The sequence below is a fragment of the Varanus komodoensis genome, unplaced genomic scaffold, assembly GCF_004798865.1.
Source record: "Varanus komodoensis strain SLA01 unplaced genomic scaffold, ASM479886v1 scaffold1, whole genome shotgun sequence".
Lineage (NCBI taxonomy): Eukaryota > Metazoa > Chordata > Lepidosauria > Squamata > Varanidae > Varanus > Varanus komodoensis.
This window is the reverse complement of record NW_025335268.1, coordinates 93,754,708-93,777,791: the sequence shown is the minus strand read 5'-3', so window position 1 is coordinate 93,777,791 and position 23,084 is coordinate 93,754,708. Positions and strand designations below refer to the sequence as shown.

Below are 23,084 nucleotides of genomic sequence, written 5' to 3'. Positions count from 1 at the left end.
AGACATGAGTAGCGTAGACATGTCGGAATGGACTGATACGACCCAATTCATCAGGATCCTTTCCTGCATGGATTTCATTAATTTCAGAGATGTTTGTGACAGTCGTACTCCAAGTGGATTGAACTCCTCACAAGGACAAACAATACAGCCAAAGAATGGTCTGTGGGACATAATCTTATTCAGTCTATAATTAATTCTAATATTTATAGGAATGTACTGCAGAGAGTTCAGATTTTCTAAGTCAAACATTTATGGAGAAATACACTGAATTCAGATAGCTTGGACTTTGGTCAAGCTATGTAATTTTGAATACTGGAGATTTTAGTACAGATAGATGCGATTGTGTGTGAACTTAGTAGCAAATATATAGAATTTAGTTCAGAATTGAATTATAGCAGCCAAAGATGCCCTTGTAGTGAATTCCCGTAGTTGGCCTGGTTGGAAACAGAATACTGCATCATGATCATCACCATCAGATTGCATTTATACCTTACCTTTCTTCCTCTAACAAGGACCCCAAGGAGGCTTACAATGTTCTCCCCCTCTCCATCTTAACTGATACTGTGAGGTGAGTTATGCTGTGAGGCAGTGATGGGCCAAAGTCACCCAATGGACATCATGGCTAAATGGGGATTGGAACCTAGATCCTGAGTCTCAGTATAGCACTCTTAACCACCTTGTCTTTCTTGATCCAACTGTTCTGACAACACTCAGGCTATGTTTGCTATGGGAAAACTGCACCTTCTCAACAGAAGAAAACTGGGTATACCTAAAACACTATCTTCCCTTTGCACAAATGGAACATTCAGCAGTAAAAAAATACCTTGTTTAAGTCCATATGGTCATATACCTCTCTTGCCTTTACTCTATCGATGTTTTCCAAACTGCAACAACCCAAATTCCCAAGGAATTCCCAAATTCCCAACCCAAAAAAGTGCAAACCAAATTATGCAAATTAGCAATATTTATTCTGAATTTGGATTTTTTTGGTAGAGGTTACACTAGGAGTATGTGTTTTCAAACATACAGGCTCTATTCTTTGGATTAATTATACAAAATAAACTACAATCACATGCTTTTCACGCTCACTTAAATACTGCTACATACCATACACAGTAGCTTTAAATGTATCAATTACAAATTATCATCTTTATTATTATAAACTGATCACCAAAACAAACAACATATATTTATAAATACATACATGTATTAAAATACCGAGTGATATATGAGTCCTAAAGAAAGGCAAGTTAACACATTAACATAATTCTGAAAATAGTCTTAAATAGGGCAAAATGTTCCTAAAGTACATTAAGAGCAATATTATTATTAAGCTATTAGAATTACTGTCCCTAGTTCAAATCTTTCTGACATGTAAATGGAAGATCTCATCTGGTGACGTTATATGTGATTAGCTGCCTTTTATCTGATAATATTGACAAGGATTCAGAAAACCCTTTTATTGGAGAAGGAATGTTGGCCTGACTATATGAGAAATTCTTACTGTTAAGACAAGCACATCAGTTATAAGGACATGTCTTATATTAGGATATGATTTAAAATGGTGCTAACTCCTTGAATGCCATTTAAGCTGCTAAACCTGGTATGCAATCTTACAAAAGTGATCTCTCAGGGTGCTTAAAAGTGACAAGGTACATGCCATTGCACAAAATAAACTGCTTTCTTTCTAAGGACTTTCTAAGGACACCTCAAATTTTGGGTACAATCTTTCAAAGCTAAGTTGCAGTATAAGCAAAATTATTACTAGGCTTACACTGTAAGAAAAGGGAAGCATAGACAGAAACCTGGCTTCTTTAAAAGCAGAATCCACAATCTTTTTCATTTGATCCTTTGTTTCATTCCACTATTTAAGTTGCTAATTATACATATCTGCTTCTTTCTTTAAAGTTCTTTCCTGAAACTGTTACTGTTAATTTCCAATAATGAACAAGCATCAGCAATTGGATCCAGCATAACTCAGTAATTGAATATAAATATATGTCTGGTTTTTTTTTTTAAACAACAGTGGATATTATCAGAGGTAATCAAATGCAATTAGGTATAAAGGTAGGGGACAGGTAAAGTGCAGATAAATGTTTTTCTTTGCTTTATGAGTCTGTTAAGTCAGTTTTGAAATCCCTTCCAAATGAAACAGTTTTCTTAATATCAGTCCAAGAAGTGTTGATGCATAGCTAAGGTATCTTTTGTGAAATATTTGGTTTTACTGTAAGTTGAGTAACTGTTTCGTCACAATGAGAAATAGCTACAATGAAATGTATTTTGTCCAGTATTTAAATGGTTCATTTTAACAAATCCACTAGATGACTAATTCAGTTGTAACTACATTCAATAAACAAACTTGTGAAAGATTGGCAGACTATACACAAAAATAATTAGTATCTCAATTTCTGTATTTACTGTCAAAATCAAATGTTTCTGAGTTGATAAAAACAGCTAAACTCTGTAAAAATAGTAACAAATATAACTGGGATGCTGCTTCACAGCTATAAAAACCTGAGTGTATGTACACTACAGGCACAATTTTATACATACGTAATTCAGAAGTAAATGTAGCATGAATATATGTACATTATTAAAAATGCATAGTTTCATTAAATTACAGTTAGTTGCTATTTTTCTTACTAAGGGATGTACTAATTATTTGCTGCATCAATGAGAAAGCAATGTGTATATTCAACTTTAACTGACAATGGTTCATAGTCACAGGAACTTTGCCAAATGAAACTAGGGAGAACAACCATTCTTAGGATAGTCTTGAAATACATTACCTAATTATATTAGTTCCCTTGGTATCACTGGATGCACATTTTATATCAACTAGAAAATGAAGTATGTGATTCCTGAGATTACTTTATCATAGAAATTTCATTTTTCTTTTGCCATATTTTCCAACAATCTTAGCATTTTACTTCTCCATATCACAAATCAAAATCCCACTGAAATTGTTGAGGAAAAAAGAGCCAAATGAAGTGCATGATCATTTGAATTCCCTGATTTGAATTCCAAAAAGGAACATGTTATAACACTAGACAGTGGAGGCCTTGCTTTGTGTCCACAACTGGATCACATTCTGAAAGTTAAGGCACAAGCAGAATATGGATCAAGGCTGCAGCTAATATATTAAGTCTGTAATTCCGTATGGGAAACCCCATTTTATTTTTTGTGACTAAATTTTGAACAAACATGCATAGTACCAGGCTGCATGAAGGCTAACCTATTTGGCATCAATGAATTGAAGGCCAGAAGCTGGAGCCAGAAAATGAACATAGCAGAAAAAAGACCTAGCGCAATAGAACAAAGCAGAATGAACACAAATGAGTGCAAACTAAGTATTTGTAGCAACTGTTGAAGAATGCAAATTACTGAAGGTTGAGCAGCTGTTTTTTCTCCTTTGAGTGTTTGTCCATGTGGATTTTATCTAATTGGACTCTATGAGAGTGAGCATGTAAAGCAATGTAGATAGAATAACCTAGATATAAGGTGATTAAAGCAGGTTAATCTACAGATTACTTATTATTCTGGTGTCGTATGCCAACTGGATACACAGATGCCTGATACATTTAAGTATCATTTCCAAATAGCTGATATTATGATTCATTGACAACTATGAACAGGAATTGCTTCTTGTTAAGCAGTTTCATGGAAATGTCCCAGACGGGATGTTGCCCAGAAAAAGAATTTAAGGAAGCAGGAAGCTCACTGGAAGCTCATTGATGGCACCAAAACAAAGACCATGAAAAAGGGTTGCTCACTGGTTACTACTATTACATTGTGTCTTATGTGTCTCAGCAATGCCAATTCTATTTTATGAAGAAAATGCCAAGAGTTTGGCATGCAGAACATTTTGGAGGGCATTCATTCAGGGGGGTCACCTTTAGTTGGAAATAACTTGACTGCATATGACAATAATTAATATTTTTCTTATTCTTAGAGAAAAAAGATTGATTGCAAAAATAAAGCCTTTAGTTATGAGATTGAATTCTTCATTCATACAGCTAGTATCAAATATTTTCTATCTAAAATATTCACAATCCTATGGGATTGTTGCCTGCTGTACAGAAATCTCAAAGACGTTGAGGTATCCAATTTCCTGCTGATGGCAGGGTAGAAACTGTCATAATGAAGATGCTTTTTGCCTCTGTCCTCCACATTTTTTCCTTCTAGATGGGCCTCTAAGCTGGGTGTGGGATGGAAAGGCCGTAAGATACAAGGGATCCTGGTTTCTCTTAGACTTCCCTCTGTCTCCCCTGCCCACAGGACCCCCCCCCCAGGTCATCTAAGGTTGCTTTTCTGATCTCAGAAAGCAGGTGCTACAGTTTTTATGCAGCAGCTGAGAACAGATTAGAATGCAAAATCTCCCTGCCCTGCAAAGTCACAGTGGCAGCTTCAATTATTTTATATTGCCTGGGACAAAAGAATTGCTCTGCCATTTTCTGAACTAGCACAACTGCCCCCAATAACAGAAGCATAATGTTAATCCATGTGCTTGCATCTGTCTTGAGAATGTGAAGGTTCAAATACAATTACATCAATTCATGAAGAAGCACTCAATGGATCATTAGATTTGAGCCATTTTTTAAAAAAAACACAAGACCAAAAATTTTGTAAATGACAACTTAACATATCTGTTAAATATGAGATACCAAGGCTTTAAAATTTAATACCACTTACTGCATAATTAATAGGAATCTCCCAGATTATATAATTGTGAAGACCACTGTTTCAAGTCAATGCTTGACAATCTGTTTGACATAAAGTGAGATGTCAATTTATGGGAAAATAAACCTTGCAATTTTAGATTGGCTGAGCATTGTTGGATGTAAAAATGGAGGTGAAGAAATAATTAGCATTGCTTTTCTACATAAATATTGAGAGGGGGTATGGGTTGGCTTACACAAGCATCATAATCATTGTCCCATGAAGAATCATATTAGTCAGAGCAACCTAATTGTTAGATTTTTGTAAATAAAATGCAAATACAAAGCTTGCCATATATTAGAGTTAATAACCCGTCAAAGTAAGGCTCAGGAAACAAATATAGAAATATAACATAAAACTATGTTACTATGGTATTATTATTTTACTATTATTTAATGGACAAGTTGGTATAACCTATTTTCCTGTCATCATTTGCAATAAATGCTTATTATATTGTGTTCATCACAGGCAGCTGCCCAGTATATGGCATAACTAACTGAAGGGCATGGGCAATTCCAGTGACAAATGCATGCATATTTATGAATTCTGTGACACTGAAGACATGTAAAAGTATACCAGGTTTACTCATCCTCTGTGCTATAGTAAATTGGTATTTTGATGGATTCTTTCCCCTGTAGAGTATGCCATTCACCATTTTGAATATTCAAGCAGCAGCATATTGGCAGTTTGTTATGTGGTGTGGAACGGGTGTCATGGGTTCTTCTGAGGGGGCAAGCCACCCTCAAATAATCTGCAGTATGTTTTAGGGTTATTTGAGGGTTGTCTGGTGTAGCTATGGGTGCCTCCCACAATGCAACAGCATTTGCCACTAAAGTAAGCCAGGTTTGGGCTGGCATGAATTGAGACATTGAGTGATTCATACCATACTACCTGCCCAAGTTTCTGGAATAGCCACATAGCAACATTTTCTTAATGTACTAGATAAAGACAAACTGGTATTAAACAGCTGCTTCTTTAATGGTTGACATGAATTAAAAAATGTTTTCTAGATTTATTAGAGATCAGTCATCTGAGCTCACTACATAACAATACTAGGCCTATCTACATTCTGTATCAGGAAGGAGAGAGATTGGAGAAAAATATCATGGGTTATACAAAAAAATGTGTAGTGGACAATTCTAATTTGATGCCTGTTGCACTTATACACTTCAAATGGAAAAAATTACTGGTTAAACAGGAATTCTGAACACAGAAGAACGCGAAATAAGTTTAGCTGAGCAATTCTACCAACCATGCGTGGAAGATCCATCTCATTGAAAGCTCTGCTTGACTTGCTGCTCTTCTCCCATCCTGCTGGCACATCTTCCTCCTTTAATGCTTGGAAAAATGATCTGAACTAGTTCTTTCCCATTGCACACATTTTCCCCAAATCTGAGGCATCTTTGGAAATGGGAGTTCTTTGGATCCACAGGATCCAAATTTCTCTCCTGACCCATTCACTTTTTGCCTCTATACATAGAACACCACACTTGGAAAGGCAGGAAGATTGCTTATTTTCATGGGGGCTGGAAGCATGGTCTTGCCCTGGAAGGATACACCTCTGTTTCTTTGTCCTCAAAAGGAGAATTTGAATCTATCCTATGCCCCTTGGGTTGCTCCCAAGGACTACAAAATTGCAACCTTAAGATTCAGTTTAGAATTAAGATTCAAAAAAACCCTATGGCTATAGCTGAACAATGCAGATTTCCTATTCTCATATGTTGCTTGTTTTTTAAACAGGACTTTTTCATGAAAGGTCTATCATACTAAGGAAGGACAATACCATATTTATAGTTGCTTAGAGATTCAAAGAGTGTTTTTTCACATAGTTCGTCGGCCATTCTATAAACAGGCAAGTTAATGAAACAAAGTGAAAAAAGCCTCTTTAGCAAGACCAGCAGTAGCTTTTCTGAAACCATTAATAAGTCATGGATATGAAGTGAAACTTCTATACAGCTTAAGTAGTTAACACTACTTACCAAAAAGATACAAAAGTAAGCAAGATAATGCTTAGTATAAAACAGGCATGAATATCTGCAAATGCATTCATTGCTTTACAACAAAAATTCAAGGCTTTGCATACAGATAATCCAGTAGGTGAGCATGGTAACATTAATATAAACTGTTACTGTTTCAAACTTGAACACGTCAGAGGTCACAGGATTATAATTACTGGAAATATTTATCAGTTGAATTTGAACACTTTTTTTAATATTGGAAAGCACAACGGTGTTTCTTTCCTTTTGGAAAGGCAGATTTCCTTTGCTTATTTTTCACATACTGGTTGTCCTATGCCACTGATTTCTTATTTGAATGCTCTCTCTTTTTCAAAGTTTAAAGGACTTTTCATTGTATCGGTGAATAGTCACACAGCCATGGTATGAAACCGGTCTGGGCATGGCTGCTACTCCTGTGATGATGCTGGTTGCAGGGTCATAGCAAAGAATGGTATCTGTGGCTTCTCCGTTTTCTCGCCGTCCACCAAGGATATAAATTTTGCCGTTACAGACGGACATGCCACAGTTCTCCTGTTCATCAAATATAATTTAGAAATGTGTGATAAATAATTAGAATACAGTGTGCTAATTGTCACTGATAGAAAAAAGTTTATTTCTGACACTTTTGAAAGTGATATTCCAGCCTACAATACCATCTGCTTGTAAATCTAATACTCCCTACTAATATACACTTTATATGCTGCACCCATAAATTGCAGACACATAAGTATGCTCCTGAGTTGTCCTAAAGTATGTGAATTCTGTATTAGGTTTTTTTTTCCTGGAAGCAAGCCATAAAGTATTAAGCTCAGTCCAGAAAAATGATTTCTATACACTCTGGAAATATCAGCAGGATAGTAATTTTGTAATTTGTTAATTCTGAACACAGGTAGCCAGAATAATGTTCTAATCTTGCAGCTGGTAATCTGAACAATCCTATGACCCTCTCATGCTGTGTAGGTCACATGATCACTCCATAACTAAATGATTATGACAGGCAGTGAAAAACTAGGGTAAAACTAAAATGAAGCAATGTAGATTCTGCTGTGATTCCTGATATCTGCAAAGCTTCTACAGAATACCATTAGTTGCAAATACATTTGCACTCTTGCTTTACATAGAAAAATTTAAATCCCACTGTTAACATACTGCTTACTTACAAGCAATGTGTTTTGAAATTTGATAAACCTTTTGTGAAAAAAGTGGATGTTTCATGCACTACTTCGGTATAGCGGTACAATTGTCAATGCACTTCTTAAGTCTCACTTGAATCCATTTAAAATTTGAACAAAATAAAAGGAAATCAACTGAGCATGCCAGCAATCCTGGTGTTTGGCCAGTTGAAACTGTTACAGAAAGTCGTTTTCAGTAAATAAATATTTAAGGAATATAAAATTTTTTGGATGGATGACCTTTCAATTTAAAGACATATCACTTACTTCATACATATAAAATATGTATACTGCAGAAACTACATTGTTCAAATAAGAATATTTATTAGGTCTTGGTTGCTACCTGTCTGCTGAATGTATTCTGCACATGCATCCAATAATCTTCAACTGGATCATAGCAATATATTGCCTTCGTGAGTCCTCCCGCAACATAAATCAGATTGTTCAGTGATACGGCTGTTATACATCTCTTTGCAATAGGTATTGTTGCACGAAGCAGCCAAGCATTAGTATCAGGATCATAGGACTGAACCTGAAAAGAAGGAAATACATTTTAGTTTTAACAACGAATACAGAGCTGTCAATTAAACTTTCTTATACCAATTCAGCCTACTGTACTTATTTAATGTGTGCATTTAATCAACTCTAGCTTCAATATGAATATGTTATATCTGCCAGATTTCTTCCCTTCTAAGCTTGGAGGAAAAGTTGAGAAACCTCCTTTACTATGTCCAGCACAATTTTTCAAGCCAGGGATCTGCAAAAGTTTATTGCTAGTTCCCAAATCAAACTTGGTGATGATATGTTTTTATGTCTGACTACAAAATGGTACCACTGGTAGACAATGTAATGCTTTCTGCAGACTTGGTGGATTCCCTAGATATGCAGAAACGTATTATTTAAAAATTACTAGGGAAATAGAAGAACTTCCACACTGAAGAGCCTGATGCAGACTAAGTATATGCAGTGGTCTGCAAGAAACATGAAATGTTGGCTGAGTGTATTTGGACTGGAAGGGTCAGGCCAACATCAATGGTTGCCTTTGTTGGGCACCAAATCCCCCTGCAAGTTGTCCATCTTCATTACTGCGATCTGCTTGTTCTCCTACTGTTAGCTCTGGCCTAGACAATGGTGGTGATAAGAAGGTGGAGCAAGGAAATGGCAACAGTGATGAAATAGAGCATTAGACAAATAGCAGGTAGATTCACTCAGTGAGAGAACTCATTTTGTTCAAAAACACTGAAAAACTTAGAGCCAGCACTGGGATGGGGTGGGATTGGTCTACTCAAACCTCTAGTAACTATAGGATCCTAGGACTGGGGCTTAAGCTTGGGAATGGTTGCAACCTTTCCTAATTTCCAGGGGATGATCCCACTTTATGGAAATTAAATGCTCAAGTAATGGGAAGCAGCCTTGCTTGCTTTTTAGTGCTATAAAGCATAGCAAGAGAATATCAAGGTGGGTGGGAAGGGGGTAAAATGACTTAGTATTTTTCTTTTTTCCTTCAGAAATCTCGCCACCTGATCCCTGAATGCACCGCAACATTTTTGTTTCAGGCTGAATGGAGCACTGAACAGGACCCTTCTAGCTAGGGTCTGAGGATACCCTGTAATATTAAATTTCTGGTCCATATTTATATGTAACTATTACTGATTTTCAAACATGCAGGAAATAAAGTTAATCCAATTACCTACCTTATCCGAGCATGTGTTATCATCGGGACCTCCCCCAATCACAAACAGTTTGCCCACACAGCTGGTAACTGCTGGAGAACTCACTGCTTCTTTAAGAGAAGCCACTTCTGTCCATCGATTGGAAAATGAATCATAACACTCTACACTGCTCAGCCGACTTTGCCCATCATACCCTCCAACCACATATACCTTTAGAAAGCAGAAAAAATGTTATCAGAACATGCTTATTTTATTTATTTATTTATTTATTAAAACATTTTTATGCCGCCCCATTTGCCGAAGCTTATGCCCTAGTTATTTTAGCAAACGTAAGAGGGCAGTTAATCAAAGCCTCAGTAATCTTCAGTTTTAAATTGTTGGGTTGTGAAAGTGACATATGTAAAAGAGAGTGAGAATTAAGACATTTAAGAATTCACATGCACTGAAAGAATGGAAATCAGAAGTTCATACGCCTTCCGTAACTTTGAAGCTGTGTACACACTAAAGATGATGTACAGACTCACTGACTGCAACTAGTGCTCCATGTGTACTCTAGAGACTGCCCTCTTCCCCTCCCACTGGTGGACGGCAGTTGCTAAAGCTACATCTTCTATAATCTGCACCGGAAGCGAAACCTGCTCTAATATGTTGCTTTCCACCCGCCTGGTGGGCTGCAAAAGGAGTCACAGGATTGCCACCCAACTCTTCATCTCTCCCACACCCACAGTGGAACTTGCTACACAATAACCTGTGCAGGATAACTTGACTACACATTCCTCTCTCTACTGAGTAAAAAGGAAACTTTTAAATGCTATAACTGCACAATGAAAATTCCCAAAACCTGCACAAAACAACACAGTGACATACACACATTTTTTAAATAATACAATTGCTTGAATTTTGCTTCCTACCTATTTTTGTCAGTAAAATCTGACCCAAAACTCCCTCTGCTATTTTCCGAAATATAAATGACCTGTTCATCTTATTTATTTATTTATTTATTTGGATTTTTTTTGTATGCCGTCCCATTCGCATAAGCCTCGGGACGGCTTCCAACATCATAAATACATATATAAATACATACATATAAAATATAGATACATCCTGACTCAATATTTAAAACCAATAAATAAAATCAACAATTATTAAAATATCGTTTAAATAAAAAGGTCTTGGCCAGGCGCCAAAAAACAAATAATGACAGCGCCAGGCAAACCTCTCTGGGGAGCGCATTCCATAAGTGGGGTGCTACCACAGAGAAAGCCCTCCTCCGGGTACTCACCCTCCTAATATCTTTCACGGAGAGTTCCCGGAGAAGGGCCTCTGCTGCCGATCTCAAGGGATGGGAGGGCAAATATGGACGCAGGCGTTCTTTTAGGTATCCAGGTCCCAAGCCATTATTAGGGAGACTCCTTATATTAAATATCATATTGATATATGACTTGTAAGGAACAGATCTCTTTTGTAATGGTATAACTAAATTCCAATCTGCCTCAATTAAAGAATAGTAGAAGGGCTCTAAAAATAACAGGCAGATCTCAGCAATCACTTTAGTTTAACCAAGAAACAAAATCCAGGGTTGCCAAAGGCAGTTGACAGCTTTAACATTCCCCCATATAAGGAATGTTTCAGACTATATTCCTACTACTTAAGAATAGATAGCATCCATTTACTTCTATGGAAAAAATGTACTGTACTTGAGGGACAACATCCATTACATTTGTGTGTGGTCTGACTCTGACATAGAGCTGACAGGGGTGTCACGGTGCACACATTCTCAAGTCCATACCGTATACAGACTCCTTCATGCTTTAACTCATTGGCCCCAATGATGGACATTCCATGTAAATGAATGGGATAGACCCAAAATAGGCAAGATGAGATGAGTGTTGGCTACTGAAAGAGCACTGGCATTTTCATTGCTGCAGTGTCTTCATGTCAAATTCTTCCCTGTGACTCACAGAATAATTTACCCTGAGCTTATAGCAAGATATCGCTGTATTGTGCATCCCACTCTCCCATCAGCCGTAGCCAGTGATAAGAAGTTGCGTAGGGAGACACACAATATAAAGCCGTCACCACAAAGAGTAAGTGATTCTACTTGCTAAGGGAGAGAACTTGATAAGGCGATGGATCAGTCTGTATGCCACAATAAGCCACAGTGTGTTGGTTTGCTGCGCACTAAACTCACATTATTTCCAAGTGATGATCAGACACACATTGCCTAGCTATGATTTCTTTCCCCCTTAGTCCTCCTGCCTGCTTTTGGCACATATCCCTCCAGCCTTTGCAGCTTCAATATGTAAGTAGCCTTTTTACTATTGGCACATTTTGTGTACTTGGAGCTTTTTACCTTTGCTGGTCCAGAGGGAAATGTCTTTGCCCCCTCACTGCCCTGTCGGATTACTGCCTGCAAATACTTTTGTGATAAATAATAGGTATATCAAGCATGCTTTTTAAAAGCCTTTTGCTATGCTTGCTGTAGGTTTTCCTTGTGCCCGGCAGAGAAGTGGCTTTTGTTCATCTTTTAGTGGGGAGGATTTAACCTTTCCCATCCTGCTTTCATGCCAAAATTCACCCAGTGTATTTCAAGGCATTTTCTAACCCCTTTAATGCCCTTCCTGTATTGGGAGAGAATTTGGCATGAAAGCAAGAGGGGAAAACTTAAATCCTCCTTTTCCAAATCAGGGAGGCACATGCTTACCCAGAAGTAAGTTAATCATATAGGCACACATAGCTCTGCCAGGAACAGAAACCTCTTAGCTAAACAAGGGCAAAAGCTGGTGACTGTCAAATGAAGTGCCCACTTGGAGGAGGAGGGCTCTGGGGAGAGAAGGAGGCAGTCATAGCAAATACTTTTCCCAGGCAGACTTTGGCAAGCAAGATCATGAAAAGCAGTTGTATTTTTCACTGCTTTTGACACATGACTCTGTAGCCATTTTAAACAAACCACACTGAAGACACCTGGCCAGGTTCGGATGTCACAGCAAGCCACCCTCCAAAACAAATCATGGGCTCTCACAGTTGCTTACGGGTGTTTAACAAACTTATGCCAAAGCTACTGTACCAAATTTAGACAACACAAGAAGCCACTCTGAAAGATATATGGCTCACCCACCACAGTTTACCATGATGTGCAAACCCAGTTAATTGTCTTTTTCAACAACAGACCCATATTGAGTGTAATGTGTAACTATACCCAGTACAGGCTCAAAATCAGAACCAAAACTGTTCAATAGGTAACTGATCTGTAAGCAGCATGATTACCTGATTTTATTATTTCATTTCAACCATGCTTAGGAAATTAAGTAGCTTTAAAGAAAGATCTCTTACTTTACCAAGCAGAACAGCCATCTTATGACGCCATCTTCCTTTATTTAGAGAGGCAACTCTGATCCAAATATTAAGCTGAGAATTATAAATCCACACATCACGACTGTTGATTCTTCCACCTTATTTTAAAAAGACATTGGTTGTTATTAAACAAGGGTTGTGCACCATTGTGCCTAATCATGAAAAATGTCATATGGTGATGCAAGTATACATCTAAAGATGTAAAAAACCAGATATGAGTAAATACATTCAAAAACTGTTGGCCACTGTGCAGTGATATCTCCTTCTACCAAAGTTTTTTTTTTTCTGGAATACTTTATGTTCCAGAAAACAGTTCTGAATGTCTTGGATGCTGCATCCACCTGCCCAATGAAGCAAGCAACAGGGGCAGTGTGTACCTTGATGGTGGAAAGGTGAATAAGAGATACATACTTGCTAGTTCCCATAAGAGATATATATTTCCAAAACCTGACTTTAAGAAATAATAATAATAATAATAATAATAATAATAATAATCTCACATCACTAATATAAAATGTTTACCTGAAACAAGTATATCATTTCGCAAAGCACATACTGCATACTCAGACTTTGTAAATTCTGGTAATTTAGCCAGTGATTTCCACTCTCCAGTCATGGGGTCATAACATTCTGTATATGGCAAATTAAACCCTCCAACTCGTTCACAGCCTCCAACAACAACTATCACTTCAGAATAGCCTGTTGATCTACAAATAGAGAAACAATTATGTTATCTGCTAAAAAAACCAACATCAGTATCAAATGTTTCAGTTGATAGAAAAATTAAACTTGGGAGAAAACGTGAAAAACAAAATGAGTCCTCCCCCACCTCCAATTTATTGAAATAAATAGGAAAAAGTGTCAAAATAATGCATTTATTATTTCAGAAAAGATACCCACATTTGCAGAGCCTCGTCACTAGGCAGAATAATGTATTCCTAATCTGCAGGCATATATTAAAGAAAATTAAGGAAAATTAAAGAAACCCTTTCCCAGTACACGCCCATTACCTGGGCATACTGCATTTGTTGTTTCTGGAGCAACAGACTCCTGTGGTATTTTCAAGATTAACAACTCAAATAACTGAAAGGGTTTAAGTGAGCTTTGCCTTCCTCTGTACTCTGAAGTTACGTATTGCCTCACCTTGCTCTTACTTTGTCAACATGTTTTTAAAGAAAGTAATAAAGCAGACCATACTGCTTATAGATATAAACAAAACAGACTCAGAGTCTACTATGCTTGACTACTCAGCAGCTCTATTGTGTTCAGTGGAACTTACGGTCAGGTAAGACTTGCCCTTTTAGTCAGTTAACTGGTCAACTGACTAAAGGTTTCTTAACAGATGGAGGGAAACAATGCTATGGCCTCTAGCCAACTTCTTAGTGGCCACAGGATAGTTTAGCTTCCTAGAACTGAGGCCAGAGATAGTACTCTGACCTTGGCTTACAGCTAGGAACTGGAGCTCCACCACCCCCTTTCCCTGGCCCCTTGCATCTGCCATGGAAATAAATGTGGCAGCTCCTTTCTGAAGTACAGAAAGCAATCTCAGAGAAGGGAAAAGGGGTGCATGCGGAAATGAGGACACTCCAGCTTGACAGGCTGAAAAGCTTGCCTTGCAACAATGCAGTACAGGAGGACAGGGAGGTGGAGACTGCTCCTGAAGCTCCTCCCACTTTGCATTAGATGACCATAAGCCTCTAAGTCCAGGTGCATTGCCACAGGATTGCACACTTAAAATGCAAAAATCAGTAGCATGGTGAAGAATTTCTTTTGATAATCAACCAAGCCTACTCACCTCCGTGGCCTAGTTCTTGGAGACATCATTTCATTTCCAAGTACATGGTACCTTCTTGCTTCATGTAGCAGTTGATAACACTCTGGAGAGTTCTGGATCAATTGGTCCACTTCTACTGTCTGAACAAAGTAGTTAGGATGTAACAAAGGCAGCCTCACATGTGTGAGGAGCTCCTGTAGCACTGAACGTCTGAGGTCAACTGCCCGGTAAACCCAGCGCATGACTGCTTCAAAAACCAGCTCCTCTTTACTGATTACTAGTTCATCGCTGCAAATATAATCAATAAGTTCATCTTTTCCAAGCTCAAGAAATTCTTCATGCTGGGACACATCCTCAAAATTCTGCAGTGCAAAGTTTCTGCATTTCGTAAAGAGTGTTTTCAGAGAATGTGTATCAGCAAAACGCTGGATTCCTAAGCAGTTGCAAGGATCCAGTTGTTCTTCCAGGAACTTAGCACAAGCATCTCGCAAAACACTTATCTGAAAGAGGCTGGATGTCTCAAAGAGGTATTGCACATTCTCTGTTGTGATTTTTACCTTGCCGGTATACACATATTGTAAAAAACAATCCATAGCTTCTGCAAAAATTCCATTGATTTCTACCAACATCTCTCGGCTTTCTCTATGGTCATTGCAAAACATAGCTCTGAAGTAGCTACTGCAGGCTGAAAGAACAGCTCGGTGACAAGGAAATTCTTTGCCTTCCACACAGATTATTACATCTGTGAACAAACGACTGTCACGAAATTCATTGAAAATCTGGAGTATGTTTTCAGCATGGGATGATCCAGAAGAAAAATCAAAGAATTCATGGCCTGATAAGGACTTTGGGTCCATTTCAAAAACTTTTCGCTTGGTTACTGGGGATTCCTGGGCCCGACTATCCCCTCTGTTCAATCTGCGTCCCAGTATTAGCACCATTGTTACAGCAACTGTTTATAGTGTCATGGAGAAAATATTGATGTGTGTCCTCTTGTGGGTGCTAAAGATGAAAAACATTTTTAAATAAATTAGTTCAGACTGCAAATGCCTTCATTATATCATGACAGTAATTAGGTTTAGTCCTATAAACATCAGACACCAGGAAGTTGTGTATATAAAGCCAATGTAACACACAGGGAGCAAACAATTGGATTTAAGAGACAGAGGAAAAATTATGTCAAGAGAGACAAATCATGGAGCTTAACACTTAACACATTTAAACTCATTATTCATACTGGATCTTTCTATCTCAGAGTAAAAGACTGTCAAAGGGAAAGAGGTTAATACCATTTATAGACCACTACTATTGCTGAATCCATATCATTCATACAACTACTATGTAAATTTTAACTATTAGGGCTAGCATTATCTTCTGTTATTTAAATTCTAAAATTTTACTCTAAATTTTACTTACAGGAAGGGGTTAGAATGAGGCAGATGTAACCCCTACTAACAGAGAAGAACATCATTGGTGGGGACATGTCTGCCCTAGAGACCCCTGGAACACAAAGAAAGATCTGTGGGCATAGAAATACCACCACCAATATTTCTGGCAGGAGAAAATCCCAAAACAGGGCATGTTTGGGGCAGGTTGGAGGTAAATTTGGATTCCCCTGAGAGGCCTTAAGATTGTGACCATTACATGGACCTTGCATTGGATTTAACTGACTCCTCACTGAATCCAATCAGGTGTAAGTAACTGGGAGGGAAAATAGAACAGCCAACAAACTCTTAAGGAAATACCGTCCTTCTGCTTCCTACCTTGATTAGTGTGAGCCACCAGAGTTTCGGAAGCAGCAAGTTAACTTCTTACCAAAGCTACAGCTCTGGCCAAAGCTATTGCTATCATTAAAAGAGGGCTTCAAAGGTTTATGTAAAGTGTACTTACTATAAGATTTTACTAGAGAAGCTGAGGTGAATTTTATTTATTTATTTAAAATATTTCTAGGCTGCTTTTCAGAGCAAAAAACTCTTTCAAGGCAGCTTTGGTCATGTGATCAGCAATGTTTATGTACTTTCATTTAAAACTGTATAACCTGAAGGAAAATAAAGAAAGAAGAAGAATAGCTGTCATCAAAACCCAGGACATTTAGATGATTCCCACCTAAGTTGTGTGGCTAGTGTATCAGTGACCTCTAGCAGCCATCCAGGCTAGCAAGATGGATGTGGACAAAAGGAAGGATGGAAAGTCGCTTCCCACTCTGCTTGGCCTAGATTACCAAAGACCGCCTCTCTATTTACATTCACTTATTTAACATTCATTCCCGTGATTTCTGAACATATCTAACTATTATAAATGGAAATTCTCTTCTCAATTCAAAACTTTTGAAGCATAACTTGAGTATGACCAGGCCATCTGAAATGGAAACATTGTGAATATATTAGTTAGCCATGCATGTATTATTGTCTTATAACTTCAACGAACCGAATTGCCAGGTGTTTCCATCTAGAGGACATGATGAATCTTTCCCAGAACTGTAAAAACCTTACAAAGATATGAAGCTGAACTGCCATAATTCAATTTCAAACATATTTAGTTTCAATGAATACATGTTGGATTCCAGCCAGGTATCTTTAAGTTATCTCTTTGATTTAAATGGCAGTTAAACCTATTTTACTTCTACTGGATTAGATCCATATTTTTAATTAAATGTAAAAGATACCCAATTCTGTACATGTAGCAATGATTTCATATGTAATCTTAAAGAATATCAGTAAACTATAATACCAGCAATATTTACCACTTACATAACATTTTAGGATACTGTATTTCATATACACTATTTGAATACTCCTTACAAATCTGGGGGAGGTATATAGCCTATTTTGGATGAAGACCCACTCCTCCTAAAGCAGATTAGTAGCTTGGAGTTACTTCTAGATTTGGCCTCTTAGATACACAGTAGTCTTTTATAATGGTACAACAGCTGCACTTTTTCTGTCCTCATCATTTCCAGATAAAAATGATGTAATACAATTTACATGAGGGTTCCCTTGGAGACAGTTCAGAAATTCCACTGGTCCAGAGTGTGGTTACCAGTTTCAACTGAGACCAGCAAGTCAGACTGTATGAAGTCAATCCTTTACTACTTTTTGCCACTTTGTTTTCAGGCCCCATTTAAGTACTAATTTTGCTCTTCAGAACATCCTAGAATCCGACCATTTCAGAAATTTCTCCTCCTATATGAATATGACCAAGAACCTTTGCTCTATCTTCGATCCCTTCATCACTAGTGTCTTGCTGAGAGAATAGCAGAAAGTGTGCATGAGGGGAAGGGCCTTTTCTTGTGGTACTCAGAATATGGAATGGCCTTTCAAGAGAAAAACACCCATTCCTTTCATTGCCTGCTTTCGGGCAGGCTTTGAAATCTGTCAAAGTCCATTGGGTTCACATCTGTTTGGCTGCTTCTAAATATTTCTGGATCCTGCTACGACCTTTACATTATATTGGCTCTTTTATTTTAGGTCATCAATCTGTCATTTGTGTAATGAGTCTTAGGGTGCCATCCAATGGCTTCCCAACATTTTCTGGATGGGAAGGGGGAGAGCAAGCACAGGAGTATTCAGTCTCAGGTCCAAGGTCCTCTGACTACAGAGTGGGAGTTTGGATTGCAGAGCCTCTGCCATGTCCCATTTCTCCCTAGCAGCTGGCATGGGAACAACTGTGCCAGCTGAATCTCTAAGTTCAGAAATTGGCCTTGAAGAAGACTGAAGGATTATGCATGAGGACAGGGAAGGAAGCAAGGAGGCTGGAGATGACAGTTTCTGTTGCAGAAAAATGATGCTCAAGCCTCCTTTCCTCCCCTTCTGTACTGCATGTAAGCCTTCATGTTTGGAGGCTTACAAATATCAAGGGCGGACAACACAGGATCATGCCTTCAGTCAACTTGTGCTTAACAGTAGCAGCAGCAGCAGCACAGAAAGTTGCTACCATAACAATCCTCTATTGGCCCCCCTCCTTTTTCGTTCTGCATTGCCCATTTTTCCTGAGCAGCACAAAAATGAATTTAAATGAATCCATTTTAGAAATTAATAACTAAAAATTTGCAAAGTTGAAAAGATACTCCAGAGAAAGGCCTATGAGTGAGAGAAAGCATCTTGCTTAAGGCCACCTACATTTATGGTTGAGATAACATTTTATTTCCAGGCTCATAGCTCAGTCCCCTTACTGCACAACTCTGTAACCCTTCCCCCTCTTTTAGATTACTTCGTCCTGGTTGCCAACATCCCAGTTAGGTGAAACTGTATTATAGCTTGGATAGTTTCAATTCTTTTCTTGATAAATCTGAGATTAGATAAAACAGCAGAAGGAAGTTATGCTGATTTTTATTTAGCTGAGGCCTAAGTATTCCTAATTGTATTTCCTTACATTCACTTTGTGGTACATTGTATCTCCTTTCCTTCACTTTGTTCTGCACTCCTGTGCAGCCCACTAGCCCAGGGCTGAAATCTGACATTGTAGTTCCTTGCGGCAAGACCTCCTGTGTACTTATACTATGCTTTAAGCACAAGTGTCACTGTGTAAATAATACAAGAAAACAATGGCTAAATAGAGGTGCTATGACAAACATTTATTTTGTTAGGGAGTTAAATGTAAGTATTAAGGTGTAATCATAGGCATATTTAGACAGAAAAGGGCCTACAAATTCCAGCCTGCATTCCATTGTAAGCCATCTTTCTGGCTATAGGTGGACAGGACTACACCTTTAGTTAGTCTGACATTTAACTAAGGGCTGCAAAAACTGTACATTTCAAGGAACTTTCAGGTCTGCAGGCCGTTTTCATAATGGATTGTATCCATTGGTGTTCTTCCACCTTAACGCTGGATTTAGTCAAAACATTAAAGAACAAACTGCCTTCAAGGCATGAGAGCCACTTGGGGGATTTTGCAGCACCTCCAGTCCCTAAAATACACGGTAAGTATTTATACCGCCGTGTCGTGACCGAGTGTGGTAACAGGCGTTGGTTTCCTTTTTGCCACTTGGGGGCTGGAAACGGTGGACGCACGACGGCGCGACAAGCGAACCAGCGGGCGTTACTTCAGCCAAAACAGTCGCCTTCCCCTCCAACTCGCACGAGCCGTTACGCAAGCGGCCCCGGTTCGGGCCCGAGTCACGGCGCGCGCCCGCGCACAAGAGCATCCTCCAGTTCACCTTCACCCGAAGCCGTCCCGAAGGCAAGCCCCGCCCCCTCGCATTTTATGTCCAATTAGAGAAGGAAGCTTAGCAAGCGCTCTTGCTCGCACTCCGGCTGCTGTGTGACCCAATCGGCATCCACCTTTCCTACCCTCTCCTCCTGTTGTCAAGAGGAGGGGAAAGGAACAAACTATAACATGTTTGAGAAAAGGTAGAGAAACAAGGAGAACAACCAGAGCCTGGAGATAGTTTCCGCTTTTCCTTTTTTCAGCTCTCTCCCCCACACTTCTGCGTTTCCCTTTATCAAAACCTCAAAGCAGGTTTCTGTTTCTTCACAAAGGCTCGTGCGTTTTAAGGAGTATTTGTGCGACCTCACTCCCCCTCCCAATGGTCTAGTCCAGAGCGGCTACCAGTCAGCCTAGCCACTTTACCACGCACCCCGAGGGAGGAGTTTTACTAGCCGGGATTCGTGTTGATGCGGCAGAGGCGGGGGGAGGGGAGCAAGGGATGTCAGCCTGTCTCTTGGGCAGCGCTTGTCACTAAGCTACCGGAGCCCAGTAAGGTTTTCCCCCGCCCATCAAAATGTGGAGCTGTGGAAGGAAGGGAGGGAGGGAATAATACCACTCCTGCCAGACTTTTGCAAGATTAATCCAGCTCCTCCAACAGTCTCTGGCCAGCGGAGGCTTTCCGTACCGGCCCATCAAGTAGGGGCTCTAATTAGCTGAGCTGCCTAGAGTGCCGAAGAGAATCGGTTTTTCTGTTCTTTGCTGGATCTCTTTGGACTTCGAAGCACTAGTCATCCCTCCAGATAATAGGAAGTCCACTAACTCTGCATGCCCGAAACTAGTATTTAGACTGTCGCTCCCGCTTGCGCAAATCCAGTATTTACGTGTCCTTAAAGAACCGATCTAGAAAACATACTCCCAGCCCCCCCGCCCGCCACGCACATTGTTTTCCACCTCCAGATGAACTCCACTTCCTTCCTCTATTCACGAACAAGCCACTCAACAATGCTAACGGAGTTTAGGGATGTGTGTGTGTTTAATATAAACGGCGAGGATAAAGAAGGAAATTGCGCCACGAAGGCTATAATTATCTCTGCCACGACCGCAGAACAATAACCAGGCATTACATTATCAACGGATTTCTACTGAGGGTTGCGCAGAACTTATTTGAAAACAGAGCGGATAGTTAGGCAAATTTAAAACTTCACTGTAATTAATTTGACAAGAAATTCCGTGGAAAGGAAGGAGTGGAGTGGGGAGAGGTGTTACAAGAGGGCTTAGTATTACATCGGGAGCCCCCATAAAGCACTGCATTTGAACTCTTTACGATCAAAGATATTACGACTGCTTTGCACTGCTTCCTATTCATTTCAAATGGAAATAAGCCTTGCGTCGGCCACCCGCTCCCCGTTACGTGTTTTGGCCTCGGGCGACTCGGCAGCTGAGTTTAGTAAGACATTACCTGTGCGTTGTGCCGAATAGCCGAAGCCGGGCAACGATACGCCTTCTTCGCTTTCTCGCTCTCTCTTTTTGTCTGTTTCAAGTTCGAGCTCAACTCAAAACAAAGGAGACCCCGAAACATGTGACCTCCCAGAGCCAAAACACATGATGTCACTCATATGCTGGCCAATCAGACGCGGCCCTGCTGCCAAAACTCTTGGGAGATGTAGTTCACGGAGGGAAGCCGTTTGCAACGAAGCGCCGTATGTAGTTTTCCGGGTCCATTTTAGTCCGGAGTCAAACTGTCCCCCGTTCTCTCTGCCTGTGTGTGACTCGACTAACAAGCACAGCTAGGAACTCTACGAACTCAGAAGAATTTGCCCAGTTCAGTCCTTCTGAGAGAGATCATACTGAAATGGAGCACCAAAGCATCACAAATTAACCCCGTTTTGTAACCAGCATTTGAATTACATAGGATTTTATAACCATTGCTACCAATTACAAGCAAAAGTAATTTATATATCAATCCTCTTTGCCAAAGGTGTAATACACTGTTTTTGTTGCACATGCATTCTAAAGTTATTCCTAATATAGCAAGAAGAAGAAAATAGTGCTAGTGTTATATTTTAAAGGAAATCCACGAAGGAAATGATTGTACTTCCCCAAATATAATCAAAGGCTGGTCTACATAAAGTCTTGTCTCTTTCTTCCATTCATGGATTCTTCCATTCATGTGGAAAATTTCTGCCAGGTATCCTTGGAGGTAACAAGCAGGCATGGTGATTCACCAGGAAATTCTGAAAAATCACGCAGCAAGCTCGATTTATGGCCAGGGTGCGGAAAGCAGGTGTTATCACAGAAGCTTTGGGTCCGAAGACATAATAAAGATGACTCAGTCACTGAAGTCTGTATAGCAGAGAGCCCAAGCCTTTTATCTTCTGCTGCAGTTAATCAGCATTATGAGGGATGCAAAGAACATTCTAAGTTTTGCTCACTGTTATATGGGCTGATGGCTGATTCAAATCCTGATTCAAGACACATGAAAGGACTCTGTAGTCTAGCATTCTATTTCCATACTGACCAGCCACATGCCAATGGGAAGCCTTCAAGAAGGACATGAATGTGGTTATTACCCCATCCCTATTTGACTTTCCAAGCAATTGATATTGAAAAGCGTATTGCCTCTGATGCTGGAGGCAATATATAGCTGTCATGACTATTGGATATTTATGTATTAGCATTCAGATACTACCTAATTTGCTAAAAATCCATCAAGGTGGATTGCAACAATTTAAAACACTACCCTTCAAACATGGGGAAACTTTGCATCCATAACAGGTGCTAATTATGGCATATTTATTTTATAAGTCAGCATGCACATACATTAAGGGGGAAAAGTTTTGATCCTTGGGAGTTTATAAAAAGGGTATGAAAGTGCCATCCAAAAGGCACCAAGCTTAGCTCTGGTTAGCTCAGACCAGCTTATACTGCATGCTTCAATTAACTGGTGTAAATATCTATTTTAAAGTTAGGTCTATAATCAGTTCAGATATCTTGGAAATTTTATTGTTGGTCCCCACAAAAGGATGTCAAGAGAGCAGCAATATGTCTTAGTGCTAAGACAATTGCAAGTTACAACAATGTTAAATGTTCGTATGTACAGGGTTTATATAGTATACTTTGGAATGAGGTGGTTATTGAAGAGCTTAATACAAGCTAAGGATGCTCCTATCATGCTGGCAGAGTATGTCCTGATAAGCTCCAGCCAAGTTTCCTTGCAGAAACCTGATTTCAGTATTAACTGTGACTCTCC

General features: G+C 39.2%; 1 protein-coding gene across 2 annotated transcripts; it reads right to left on the bottom strand.

Moving 5' to 3' along the window:
- Positions 1–946: 946 nt before the first annotated feature.
- KLHL24 (kelch like family member 24) lies at positions 947–21,422 on the bottom strand. 2 transcript variants are annotated; one of them, XM_044435936.1, is made up of 7 exons: positions 21,294–21,422; positions 14,711–15,691; positions 13,438–13,622; positions 12,895–13,013; positions 9,583–9,771; positions 8,232–8,420; positions 947–7,247 (listed from the first exon to the last, which is right to left on the bottom strand). In XM_044435936.1, the coding sequence occupies exons 2-7, from the start codon at positions 15,628–15,630 to the stop codon at positions 7,047–7,049; spliced, it is 1,803 nt and encodes a 600-aa protein (XP_044291871.1). In that variant the 5' UTR covers positions 15,631–15,691; positions 21,294–21,422; the 3' UTR covers positions 947–7,046. The 2 variants fall into 2 exon arrangements, with proteins under 2 accessions (XP_044291871.1, XP_044291861.1); XM_044435926.1 differs by lacking the exon at positions 21,294–21,422 and adding an exon at positions 16,106–20,685.
- Positions 21,423–23,084: the final 1,662 nt, after the last annotated feature.

What these genes read in the sequence shown, in the direction of transcription:
- KLHL24 (XM_044435936.1), bottom strand. Translation starts at nt 15,630, where the DNA reads ATGGTGCTAATACTGGGACGCAGATTGAACAGAGGGGATAGTCGGGCC. An exon ending in AAATGATATACTTGTTTCAG is followed by an intron (nt 13,014 to 13,437) that starts GTAAACATTTTA and finishes TTTTAAAATAAG; the next exon opens with GTGGAAGAATCAACAGTCGT. An exon ending in TGGCTGTTCTGCTTGGTAAA is followed by an intron (nt 9,772 to 12,894) that starts GTAAGAGATCTT and finishes TGCTTTCTAAAG; the next exon opens with GTATATGTGGTTGGAGGGTA.